Here is a 13947-nt window from a genome sequence, read left to right as displayed (position 1 = left end):
GTGAGATCAATGCATGATAATGAGAAAGTAGCCTCTAGTTAAAGATATCTATACCCAGGAACAAGGGAAAGTGTGCAGCCCATATTCCTTGTGTAAGTGATCAAACATTCACATCTGTATTACTGTAAGTTTACCCGCAGGCCCCGGATCCGATTCCCGGCCAGGTCAGGGATTTTTACCTGGACCTGAGGGCTGATTCCATGTCCACTCAGCCTACGTGATTAGAATTGAGGAGCTATCTGACGGTGATATAGCGGCCCCGGTCTAGAAAGCCAAGAATAACGGCCGAGAGGGTTCGTCGTGCTGACCACACGACACCTCGTAATCTGCAGGCCTTCGGGCTGAGCAGCGGTCGCTTGGTAGGCGAAGGCCCTTCAAGGGCTGTATTGCCATGGGGTTTGGTTTGGTATTACTGTAATTCAAAACTGCAACTATGTGAATAGAACATTGGACCAGTGACATCATTTACGCGGTTTTCGCACTGACTGGAGATCCACTTCATCAGAATTGAGTTTAAGAAGTGAGGGTAGACCGTAAACCACCAGTAAGTGCCGTAAGTTTTAAAATCCTAATCAGCATTCTTGTAAAAGATAACTGATACTGCATCGACAACTGCACCAACAATCCTTTTGACTAAAATATTTTAATTAGCAAATTATTTTAAAACTGAAGCGATATCAGGCTTTCATAAGAACCACGAAGTCTTGATACGCTGGTTAGAGTAAGGTTCCTTATGACGTTATGGTTTGGTCGCGTACCGCATATGTCCAGGTGTTTGACTGCAATCCTCAAGGTTGCAGGCTCAAATGTAGATCATAAATCATCAATCATAATCATCATTCCACCGCTCGTCCACAAACTGGTAGGGTCGTGGGCGCAAACGACGTCACACATGGGGACTAGGCCCTGTTTTATACCTGGATGCCCTTCTTAACAGCAACCCTTTGTCGAGGGAGATCATCACTATTGCACGTTTCTGCGGTGGTTGGTAGTCTGACTGATTTATGTGAAGAGAAGTGTACTGGGACAAATAAAACCACCCCCCGAGAAATTAACCAGTTGCGCTCGAAATACCCAACCTAGGCGGGAACCAAACCCGGGATCATTTGAACCGAAAACCTCGACGGTGACAAATCAGGTGAAGTGCCGGATGATGGGCTAATAATAATTATAATGCAATTCTTCAAATGTCCGTTTCAATTGCTGACGACCTAACAAGTGCCACGTTGTGGGAATTTTGTCCTACAGGAGCTCCTCGTGCCACAAGCCACTGACAAGGAGATGTAACATTTAATCAACTCAGATGCCACTAACAGTTCAACGACGACTTCAAATACAACAAACCACCTTTCTAATTTGGATGTAGGCCTATCATAAGTTGACCAAGGCTTGTAAATATGAACTGAACTAATTTTCATGTATAGTACCATTAATTGACGATACAATACACACCTTACGAAGAGGTGGTCGGGAGCGGATGAATTCCAGTATGATCGCGTGCGCGTCCTTCTTGACGCGGTGAGGAATGTCGCCGTCTACCATCACCTTGTTCAACTTGTATCGTCTCGACCGGATATCGTCCATCAGGATCTCGTAAGGGGTCAGCTCGTACTCGATGGGAGTTCTGCTGTACGCCACCTTCTTCAGTTTGACTCCATGGCGCAGCTCATGGATGACCTGCACCCACAGTCGCGCCTGAAACAAAGACAACCACCTGTTAGCTGTGAAGAGATCATTTATTATTAGACTACATCACCAATACACATGAAGTAAATATGAGGCGCTGCGAAAATGAAGGGCGAACTCAACGTGGGACGAAACGTTTCGTATTTCATTTTCTTGAGTTATAATGAGCGATGGAGAAAAGTAATGTGAGTCTGCTGAATTCACCCTTATTTTCTTTTTATAACAAACACGGAAGAAAACCGAGCAAGAATTCTGAGCTATGTTGCCGCGAGTACGAAAGGCGACCTCACAGATTTCCTCTTTGATCAAAATTAAGTTCCCACTAGGTGGTTATTTTTATTTTCACGATGGATTAATCTGAATTTTTACATTTATTATTAATAATATCAGTTTCATGTTTCGCAAAATACTTTTACGGTTTTCGAAGACGCCGAAGTGCCGGAATTGTGTGTCACAGGAGTTATTTTACGTACCAGTAAATCTACCGACACGAGGCTGAAGTATTTGGGCACCTTCAAATACCACCTGAATGAGCCGGGATAGAACCCGCCAACTTGGGTTCAGAATACCAGGGCACTATCGCCTGAGCTACTCAGCCCGGAATTAAAAGTTTCAATATGGGAAGTTAATTTTGGATCATGAAGGCCAAAGGGACATATGTAGCAAGTGGAGAGACATATCTCTCCTAGCACATCGTCACTGCATTGGGCTTGTCATAGGCTGACTTGCAGTGGTGGCACTAAGATGTACTTGCTGGCCTGTGTTAGGAAGGATGTGGTATTCCAACTGATGAACTTAATGCACACTGGGGTGAAACACTGGTTATGTTGAAAGGTCAAAAATTATGACCCTGAAAAATTCTGTCTTCTAAATTAAAACAATCTGCAAAAATTGTAACTACTGTTCAATCACCATAATTCTTGCAAACGTCAGTTATTGTTATAAGTGCATTTACCGTCGAGTAAGTTTTTCTACAGTATTACCGTCGCATCAACTCAGGTAGCGTAGGAACTAGAACTAGACATATGACTGAATGCGAATAAGTGACATATTTTTAATATTTTTGGTACTGGAAGATGATTTGATTGGAGAAAACCTGTGTTGTAATTTTTTATATTCTGTTCTTGAAAATATTTTTAAAAATAAAGTAAGTTTTCTGAATAAATATTTGATCTGAAAAGATCCCTACTATTTTTAAAGTCCGTTTTTGTTGATTTCACTCGAATGAAATTATTCCACTGTTTCTTTCATGAAAAAATGCAATGGTTGAGTTCGCCCTTCGTATTCGCAACGCCTCATATTCACTGCTAAAGAAAACCGACATCCACGTAAAAACAAGTTACTATGCCTTGACCTTCATTACTTTATTACAAAACATGATGTTACGTATGTTGCAAATATCTAACAGTGTAGTCCAGTGTCCGGAAGTTCGCAGATACTGAAATACTAGTTACGTATATAACTATTTTATTGTTTATCAATGATAAGAAAACTACTATTCATAGAATTCATTATATTGACAACCACTGACTAGAGAAAACAGTTGTGGTTTTTTTATTGAGACTGAAAGGGCGTCGTGCCTGACAGGAAATATCTGTGTACACAGTGCAAAAACAATTAATCCCGTCTTCATCACTCCCACACATTTCTTGATAAGCTTCGCACTAACCGGAGTAACTATTCGGCAACGATAGCATAGGGAATGCCTGGAGCTAGGAAAGAAGCAGCCGAGGCCTTAAGATGCACCCTAGTGTTGAAGTGTAAAAAGGCAGAAAACCATTTTCAATTATGCCGATGGTGGGGTTCGAACCCACCATCTCCCGAATTAAAATTAATAGCTACACGGCCCAAACAGCGCAGCCAACTCGATCGGTCCTTGTTTGAACACCGAGTCTCCTGTGTTATCCGGACTTCAGCAACACTGGAAGTGTTGCCACGTACTGTTGGCAACGGAAGGTGCAGGAAGGAACTCACCAAGGTAACCACGGCTCAATATGCCTTTGGCCTAATGAGCAGCCAATCCCCATGTTCACATAAAGCAATCAAGTCATTTTGAAACGAATTTACGGGAAAGATAAGCAAGCATCCACATTTATACGCACAAAACACCTGTTTGATCTGTCTTATTCACCTAATACATACATGGATTAAGTGATGGATATAAATTGTGTTCAGATACTACTATTATTACTACAAGTGCTCATTACTGGCCTTCGAACACTTACACAAGCTTAGCAGGAGTCGGCTGCAACGGGTACACATGGTATGTCATTCCTTTTCCCATCTTTACTGAAACAAGTCATCTAGGATTTACGAAATTGTTAGAGTACAATATACGTTGCTTTATTTGTTATTTGTTTTGTTTGTTTTGCATACACGTGTCACAATCAGCGTGATACCTGTTAACATGGTAGGTTAAGTTTTCATGTCTCGGTGGCAGTATGGTGTAGAACCTCTGTTTGAAAATCGAGCTACTTATTGCTGAACTGAATACCTTAATTAGATGGATTGTAAGGAGTCCAGTGCAAGCAATTATGGGGATTCTCTGTACCATTAGCTCCTCTGTGGATCTGATTCAGTACTTCACAATAAAAAGAGTCCGGCTCCATGGCTAAATGGTTAGCGTGCTGGCCTTTGGCCCAGGGGGTCCCGCGTTCGACTCCAGGCTATGTCGGGGACGTTTAACCTTCATTGGTTGATTCCAATGGCTCGGGGCTGGGTGTGTGCCTCATCACCATTATTAAAATTAATCATAGGTAGAATCTCATTCTCACAGACGTGCAAGTCGCTTATACGGCGTCAACTAGAAAGACCTGCACCAGACCTCTTCGGAGGACAACGTTATTGTTATTATTAATATTATTATTAAGAAACCTGGTGATTAATATAATGTATTTGAAGACACGTACACTACGATTTTTTTTTTGAGTTAGCAAACCTTTGTCACAAAAACGTTTCAAGAAAATCTCTAAACACAGGTTCCTCTCATCGATGCATTTTAAAAGAACGTCCGACTAGGTCGGAATATAATACCACAAACTTCAATATAGAAGGAGAATACCTTATTAAATACAGTATTAATTCCTTCTCGCCAAAACAGAAACACCTTAATTCTTCTTATTAATGTCCCTAACAGGTACGAGAGAATACTTTCGTTAAAAATTCTCAACAGTGTCTCTGACTATCATGTTTCACATCGGACCCACCACCACGTTAAGTACCTGATACCATTGCATATAACAAACATCTAGGCAAAAAGAAGAGTAAAATACGGAGACTAAAATAGGAGAAAACATCTGTCAATGAACTTACACGGAGTAAAGTTATGAAAATTGGAATTCCCTCTTTCTTTAGAGACTGCTTTTAGCCTATATGGTAGCAGAAATAAAGATACAAAAACAGTTTTTAGTAATACCAGAATGTTCACTTAGCATCAGCAGAGTCCTACATAAAGCGTTTACCTTGCCTTGAAAGCAGTAGCATCTGCGAAAAGGTGGTATCATTTGTCCGGCAGAAGGATGGGAACCAACGCAAGTCGCCCACCGAAGTTCAGTGCTACCTATAATAGCTCTATCCTATGCACCTCCGCCTGCATGCGCTTTGATGAAAGGAGTTAAAAGACACACCCACGTCAATTTTTGAGGAATAAATAATCATGTTCTTTTTTTTTCTTTGCTCGAAATACTAATTTAGTCCCCAATGTTAACATAACCGTAAGGCTTACAACAGAACCGCCAAGCCATTTCTTGAACCTTTTGCGACATAACCAATTTGGCACAAGGAGACCACATGCAAAAAATTAACTTCTTGTTTCCTCTGCAAGGCCCCGAAATAAATCCCTAAATTTATGAATATATGCAATAGGAAATTGATAATTGTAAGATTCCACTTGCGACGACAGCCTTCACTGTAGGCAAGTTAGTCTTATTCTTCTTCTTTTCTTCATGGGGCCTCTAAATATTAGTTTCTAATTAGCGTCGACCTCTAAGATCTTTTGCTACCATGTTTTTCCTTCATTCCCACCTAGATATACCTGTTCCCTTCACAAAGCTGCAGGTTGTTCTTATTGGGTCTTCTTGGATTTTTTCTCTCTCTTCACCTGGTAGTCCTAGCGTGGAGAGTCTGATTCTGCCCAGCGCTTCACATTCGAAAAATATGTGTTCAGCTGATTCCTCTGCTTTATTGCATTTCCTACATATATTGTCTCTTATTACTTCAATTCTATGTAGGTGATTTTTCAGATGGCAGTGTCCTGTCAATAGTCCTACTACCCATCTTATGTTTTCTCTGCTGAGTTTGAACAGTTCTTTAATATGCTTCTTGTTTGGTCCTTTTATCAGTTCTTTTGCAAGCCTGCATCCTGGAGTATTTTTCCAGTTCTCCATTTGTTTCTTTTGTACCCATTTTCCTATGCAGTGTCGGGCTTGTCCATAGGAAATCCCGCGTACAGGTTCTGGGCCTACACAATGTGTTTCTGCCCCTTTCCTGGCCACTTTATGTGTCTTTTCATTTCCTTCTATACCTGCGTCCCCTGGTACCCATAGGCAAGCCAGTATTGGAGCGGCGAGCTAGGTCTACATACAAGTAATATACAGCTCCCCAGTGAGTCAAGGACGTCCATCTGCGCCGTAATATGGCAAAGAACCGAATTAAATAATTTGAGCTGCTTCGTAATTTGGCAAAGTAGTAAGTGTCTATACATAAACAAGGTGAACCCAAGTTCCATCGACAAACTTTCGGACGTTGTTCAGGGACACTTCCTGAGTATATTTGTATAAGGACCCCGTGATCTCCGGTAGATCGTAGAAGAGCAATTGTATTTCGTTTGATTTGTTGCCCCGATTAGCTTTGTATCTGTATTGCAGTGACAATGTTACTTGTTTTACGTCCGTCCTAAATGCTAGTTATTGGTATAGACACCGCGATGTCGGAATTTTGCCCCACAGGAGTTCTTTAACGTGGCGGGAAGCGAACGACACGGAGTTGTTACCTTTAAAACACCCTGCAAAGGCATATTATAGGCTTTTTCACTGTTGCGAATGTATTTTCACACAAACAAAGATGATTGGGGCAATAAACCGAACAAATCATAATTAGGCTACATTATTCATCTGCATCGAGGCACCGGAGAGCACGAGTCCCTTATACCAATATACTCATAAAGTATCCCTGAACAACCTCCGGAAGTTTGTTAGTGGAGTTCGGGTTCACCCTGTACTGTATATGGTATCCCAAAAGTTTCCATGCATAAGGAAAGTGATTTTCTGTTCAATAATCGTGAATACTCCGTTATTATTCGTAATTCTGTAAGTATTTTCTTCTGTTGCTAGTAAGATGCCATTGTCACGTAAAGGCAGCATCGAGATAATCCACCTGAGTGGATCAGATAGCAGCAGGCCATTGGCAGCCGAGTTCAATAGGAGATTGGCCTTGAGAAGAGGATAACGCACGATACTGTTGCTAAGCTAATTAAACAAATTCAGCGGTGATATTGACGACCTCCCTAGATCAGGACGCGCACGGAGTGCCTCAGACGAGGGGATCTCGACAGCGGTACTTGCATCATTTGAAAAGGATCCGAAGAAATATATAGGGTGCTTGACTATGGAGGCCGGCGTCTGTAAAAGCAGCAACCACTAGCATAGTCACTAGCAACAAATTTTACTCCAGATACTACAAAATTTGAGTCAGGAAGATATAAGTTCTGTGAATACCTACAAGAACAAGAGGAGGAGGCTGACTTTGGGGGCAATATTCTGTTCTCGGATGAGCCATGTGATGCCAGACATCTTGCGCGATGTTCGGCGAAACTAGCGCACATTTCTTGAGCTTTTTATGCAACCTAATGGCCAACGTGCTGAGAACGTTCCGTACAGTCTAATTATTTAGCAATACCATTTCATATGAAAATGAAAATATTCTAAAACTGAAGAAAAACGTCTTATGTATGCAGACTTATGGAACAACCTGTACCGTATAGGCTATATCAGCGTAAATAAATTAGAATAATTAATAGTAGAAATAATGGTAAGCCTGACTCCCACGCTGGATGGTTAGCACTGAGACATACGGTTCAGAGGGTCCCGGGTTCGATTCCCGGCTGGGTCAGTGATTTTAATCGCCTCTGTTTAATTCTTCCGACTCGGATGTTTGAGTGTGTCCCAACACAATACAATATCCACCACCACACTATAGTGAACATATCCCTCCACAAAAGGCTGGTGTCAGGAAGGGCATTCGGCCGTAAAACAGGATCAAAATCCACACGTGCATCCCCACCAGGGTTTGAGAAAAGTGTTAGAAGAAGACGAAATAAGTATAAACTCATTTAAAACAGTTATGTGCAGTAATTTTAACAAAACAATAACGTCAGAGCTTAATCAGATTAGTCGTTCGCAAACTGTGGTACGTGTACCACTAGGGGTACGCCTGAGACTTTTAGTGGGGTACGCGAGCTGCCTTCAGGGAAAAAAAAATGAAGAGGAATTGAAATATGGAAATAAATAAGAAGGAAGTTATATGTGTGTATATGGAGCCACCCTTCACTTGGGAGTTTCGCCTGGACTGCGACACATTAGAAAATTGTGTCACGCCATGAAGAGACACCCATCCCATTGCAGTTTGCACGGTTAGCAATGTCTGAATTCCAGAATTAACATCGAAAATGTTTCATCTTATTTATTAATTTGATATTGAGGCTAAAATCTAGCGTTTGGTGAAACTTTCGAACAAACAGGGCATCCTGTATTACTTTATTATCATTGTATTACACTTGATACAGACGCAAACTTTTACATTTTTCGTGATGTGTTAAAAATATATTCAATTTCACAATCTCTTCTTATTTAGAGTGCCCATTTAAAAGAAGGGTCAAAAATAATGGTTAACAATAAATTAAAATGCCGTAATAATTAGCCAGGTACTCGTATTCCTAAACCTATTCTTTAGGGATTTCTTCGCGGGGGTACACTGAACTTTTAGCCATGAGTGAGAGTACAATAATAATATTTTGAGAACCCCTGCGTTAAATGATATTCATAAGTGAGAGTTTCTCTAAAAGGTCTAATAGTAAAGTATTATATATACAGTTTTTCATTTACTCCACATATCTGTGTCGCTTTTTGTCCTAATAAATTATTCAACGCAAAGAAAACATTCTTTACACCCCCCCACCCTTCGCCATTCAGATGAGTTAATATTTTAAATATTTTAGATTAGATCCTCATAGGCTCACCACTATTTATGTTGCCTGTCTTGGGTTGCAATAGTGACTACACGAGGTACCCATTCACATCCATTTTAAGCCACAAACCCGTCCAGCATGCAGCCTACACACAGTGACCTAGCGGACATTGAAACAGGTTCATTTGTGGATACTTCGTTGTTGCAACAGTGACGTCACGAACCACTCGCAGCGGACAACCATATGAGAAGATTCAACTCGTAGAAAACTCCTACCATGATTATTATTATTATTATTACTATTATTATTATTATTATTATTATTATTGTTTCATACCAGGGTCTTGAAATATTCTGGTCGTATGTCCAACGTACCTACTTAACTGCAATGTTATGCGACTCATATCATGATCTCAGCTAAGGGATCTCTAGTTTTAAGTGGAATCCAAACCACAAGGTCCCCACTTTTCATTTAAAAATTCCACATTCCAGGATTCGAACCACGGTCGTCTTTGTGAGAAACAAGTGATTTGTGTCGGCTACCACGCTAATGTATGTATGTATGTATGTATGTATGTATGTATGTATGTATGTATGTATAAATAACACTATTCGAAATCGGCATTCTATAAGAAAGAGGTGAACTCCCGGACGAAATTATCCTTACATCAGTCTATGAACGCGAAGTGGACTTAAAATATACCTTATTCGTAGATTGGAAGTATGTAAAGTGCGCAGCCCGAAGGCTGGTTTGATCCGCAACAGTTCCACCATAAACAGTCAAAGATGGCCTGTGTGTCACTGACGAGGCGTACTAGGGAAACGAGGAGTGAGGTAGTTTCCCGTTGCTTTCCTCACTGAGTCAGAAGTTGCTATTACGGATCAGTCTGCAAAGCCTACTAAAATGAACGCACCAACTGACTATTAGCGATATTTTCACACCATCCATAACAGGGACAGTCTGCATAAGGAATGGCACTACTAGGATCACTCATATCTCGGTCACTTTCATGTTGTCAAAGCCAAGGATGAGAAAGGCTAATGAAAGTAACAAATTTGTTCTACCCTGCACCAGAGGACTTAGTGCACTGAGAAGACTAGATATTGCCAGCAAAGGCATAAATTGGAAGCAACATAATTGAAAGTAGTGATAATGATAGATGCGAATAACGGCAGTAGGATGGTTGGAATGAAGATATAATAATAATAATAATAATAATAATAATAATAATAATAATAATAATAATAATAATAATAATTTATTTGCTTTATGTCCCACTAACTACTTGTCCCACTAACGCCGAGGTGCCGGAATTTAGTCCCGCAGGAGATCTTTGAAGTGCCAGTAAATCTACCGACACGAGGCTGACGTATTTGAGCACCTTCAAATACCACCGGACTGAGCCAGGATCGAACATGCCACGTTAGGGTCAGAAGGCCAGCGCCAGCGCCTCATATAATAAATATTATATGGATAAACATTAAAACGAAGTAACGTTATGTATAACATAAGAATAGGCGAGATTTCTTCGTTTACGCTGTGTATTGTTTTTGGGCTAACAAATTTGGATCAACCTGTACTGTGTTTAGGAAGTCCCTGTGATCACGTGTTCCTTCCTTCTGGTTCTCGGAAACATTTTGTCCATCAGTTTTTGTGTCAGAAAGTGTACATAGGACAATACGTAATAATAATAATAATAATAATAATAATAATAATAATAATAATAATAATAATAATAATAATCGTATTGCCTCAGCTACCGTGTGCAGACATTTCAATTTGTCACCATCTGGCTGTCTGCTCGTCAATTTAGACGTTCCGTTTTACTCTAGGCCCCCACTGGATGGCAGACCGAATAAACCGAAACTCTCTTGGACGTCTATGGCTGAGTTTTAGTGAATTTTGTCGGGTAAACACTAAATGTGTCACCAGAGGTCTTTTACATTCCGACATCGTACGACATGGAGTGTCGAATGGACTTTTCTCCGCCCTTCAAAAATCCGACTACCTCTGCCGGGTTTGAACCCGCTATCTTGTGATCCGGAGGCCGACACACTACCGCTGATCCACAGAGGCAGCTATAATAATAAAAATAATAATAATAATAATAATAATAGTAATACGAGGGTAATCCCAAAAATAAGGTCTCCTATTTTATTTTATAAATACAGAACTCTGTTCGTGTGGCTGTTGGTCACAATATTGTGAAGAGAGTTTCTCGCGCTCGCATACAAACATGCGCACGCCGCACTGAGGCACTCAGTCTTGGCTTGGCACCCGTTGAGACTGGAGCTCCCATTGGATGTTACCGCCAAGTGCGAAGTGCGCGCATTAATTCGGTTTTTGAACGCAAAAGGTACTGAACCGAATGAAATCCATCGCGAATTGACAAACAAAGGAGCGGGACACCGTCAATTTCCGTCGAGGCAGACGTGAAGGTTGAGCAAATCACGCGTGAAGATCGGTGGATCACCCTGGATAATCTCTGCACTTCAGTTCCTGAGGTTTCCCAAGCGCCGCTCACAGAATTTTAACGGAAAGGTTGAAATACCGGAAGGTGTGCGCAAGATGGGTGCCACGCATGTTGACTGAAGACCACACTTCGTGAACAGCATGGCGGCGTGCTGGTATGACATGGGCATACATAAACTGTCACAGCGTGTACAAAAATGCGTTGACCGAAATGGCGATTATGTAAAAAAATAGCTAAATATTCAAGCTGTAAAATGATGTAAACCAATGTAGAAATAAACAGGTCTCTGGATTTATAAAAAAATAGGAGACCTTATTTTTGGAATTACCTTCGTAATAATAATAATAATAATAATAATAATAATAATAATAATAATAATAATAATAATAGCTTTATGTCCCACTAACTACCTTACGATTTTCGGAGATGCCAAGGTGTAGGATTTTTGTCAGGCATGAATTCGTTTACGTGGCTGCAAATTATTACAGCTGTAGTGCGGTCACACCGAAAATATGATACCTGAGAAACATTCCAAGTGATGTGATGTACGGTCTACGGAGAGGCCTGGTGCAGGTCTTTGTAGCTGACGCCCGCATGTGTGTGTGTTTGCGCGCGCGTGGTGGTAATGAGGTAGGGAGAGGGTGAAACCTGGTGTCACCACATAGCCTACTCCTACTAGGAGTCTGCTCGAGGCTTAACGCCCCCATCCGACGGACAAATCACCAACAGCGTCCTATGTTCTCACCCCATATGAACAACGTGGAGAGGTTTGGAATTGCTATTTGCTTTACGTCGCACCGACTCAGATAGGTCTTATGGCGACGATGGGACAGGAAAGGGCTAGGAATGGGAAGGAAGAGTCCATGGCCTTAATTAAGGTACATCCCCAGCATTTGCCTGGTGTGAAAATGGGAAACCACGGAAAACCATCTTCAGGTCTGCCGACAGTGGGGTTCGAACCCACTATCTCCGGAATACTGAATACTGGCCGCACTTAAGCGACTGCAGTTATCGAACTCGGTGGTTTGGAATAGAACCCATGCATTTGGCATAGAATTTAGCGATTAAAAAGTGTATAATACCACTTCTTCTATCCTTCGGCCAACATTCTAATGGTAATTTCTTTTTCAACCAACGAGAGACTACCCACGGTTTTAAGACCATATGGACCCGACGCCTTAACAATCATGACCAATAAGCGGGCTTAACATTTTAAGTGTAAAGGTGATTATCTTAATCGTAAAGGTTTTGTTTCGTTTCTTTAAGTTATGCTCGATTTTATAACAGAAATGCTTTACATTTGAAGACATGCACATTTTCTTTCACCATGATTTACTCAAGTGGCTTATGTTTATTTGACGACATGTGTGTATTCCCTTACGCACGTTAAGAGGACAAGGACAACGTACTCATTACACCAGGATACCTTCTTATACTTCGAAGTCTAACTGGTATGTTAGTTGCTCCAGGTCAGCCGTATACGGATGAATCTTGGTGCCAGAAGATGGTTGACGTAGTGGGCGGCGACTGCTATGGCTCATACGTGAGATCGTGCGACTCGTGGACATGCTAGATATTAGTGTAGTATAGGCTGGTGCATATCATATCGTGAAATCAACTGTTGAACAACGTTGATTTTACTGAATTTAGTGTTCATCTGGAACATCAACTTGGTGTTGATCTCTAAGTTCGTTATTTCGCCATTCTGATGCTAGCTGCTTCTCGAATGCCAGTCTGCAAGGCAGGATGATAAATACTTCCCTTCCTCCATGATATTCAGGCTATCAATGGAACCATCAGCAATGGTAGAGAAGATCCGAAGAAGACAGCTATTCCAGTACCACCGAGGTCGATAGCTGCAGTCGCTTAAGTGCGGCCAGTATCCAGTATTCCGGAGATAGTGGGTTCGAACCCCACTGTCGGCAGCCCTGAAGATGGTTTTCCGTGGTTTCCCATTTTCACACCAGGCAAATGCTGGGGCTGTACCTTAATTAAGGCCACGGCCTCTTCCTTCCCACTCCTAGCCCTTTCCTGTCCCATCGTCGCCGTAAGACCTATCTGTGTCGGTGCGACGTAAAACAACTAGCAAAAAAAAAAAAAAAAGTATTCCAGTACCTCGATTCCCTCTGATGCAGAGAAGGCGATTGCGTTCCGGTTGCCCGCGCCCGTGTCAAGGCTATCCGGATAAACAGTCCTAGGTGGATGGCGTTCTGCGACCTCTGAAGTTATACGCGGAGGCCGTTTCTTAAGTCATGGCAATCATGTTATACGGTCACACGGTAAGTCCAATATGTAGGTATGAAAACCCTGCATCACACACTATTGAGTGCCACCGACAGACGGTGTCGTCTGTATCGGTGGCTAGTTAACAGCGCAAGAAAACGTTCGTGTTCTACCAGCCGTGGTTCAGTATGGATGTCAGTACAGTTTAACAGTGGTCGTGCATGAAAATTTCACGTCAGTGTCTTGGGGAGCCAAGAGAAGCGCTCTATCATATCGAAATGTTGTACGTTGGGCTGACGCCTTCAAATGTGGACACGTAGCAACCGTCGACTGTCGCCGAGGCCGTTACTGTACAGATCTTAATGGAAGACAGGTGTGAAAC

The 13947-nt window shown here is 41.6% G+C and overlaps 1 protein-coding gene across 1 annotated transcript in view; it reads right to left on the bottom strand.

The window, feature by feature from the left end:
- The window catches only part of spir (spire type actin nucleation factor), a 699692-nt gene that overhangs the window by 299705 nt on the left and 386040 nt on the right, over window positions 1-13947 (bottom strand). Inside the window, exon 6 of the mRNA XM_067151497.2 lies at window positions 1453-1695. Within this exon, the coding sequence (XP_067007598.2) occupies window positions 1453-1695 (243 nt within the window). The remainder of the gene's footprint in view (window positions 1-1452; window positions 1696-13947) is intronic.

This window comes from Anabrus simplex, chromosome 7 (genome assembly GCF_040414725.1).
Source record: "Anabrus simplex isolate iqAnaSimp1 chromosome 7, ASM4041472v1, whole genome shotgun sequence".
In the NCBI taxonomy this organism is placed as follows: Eukaryota; Metazoa; Arthropoda; class Insecta; order Orthoptera; family Tettigoniidae; genus Anabrus; species Anabrus simplex.
Note: the sequence above shows the minus strand (reverse complement) of the source record. Positions and strands in the feature narration are given on the sequence as shown.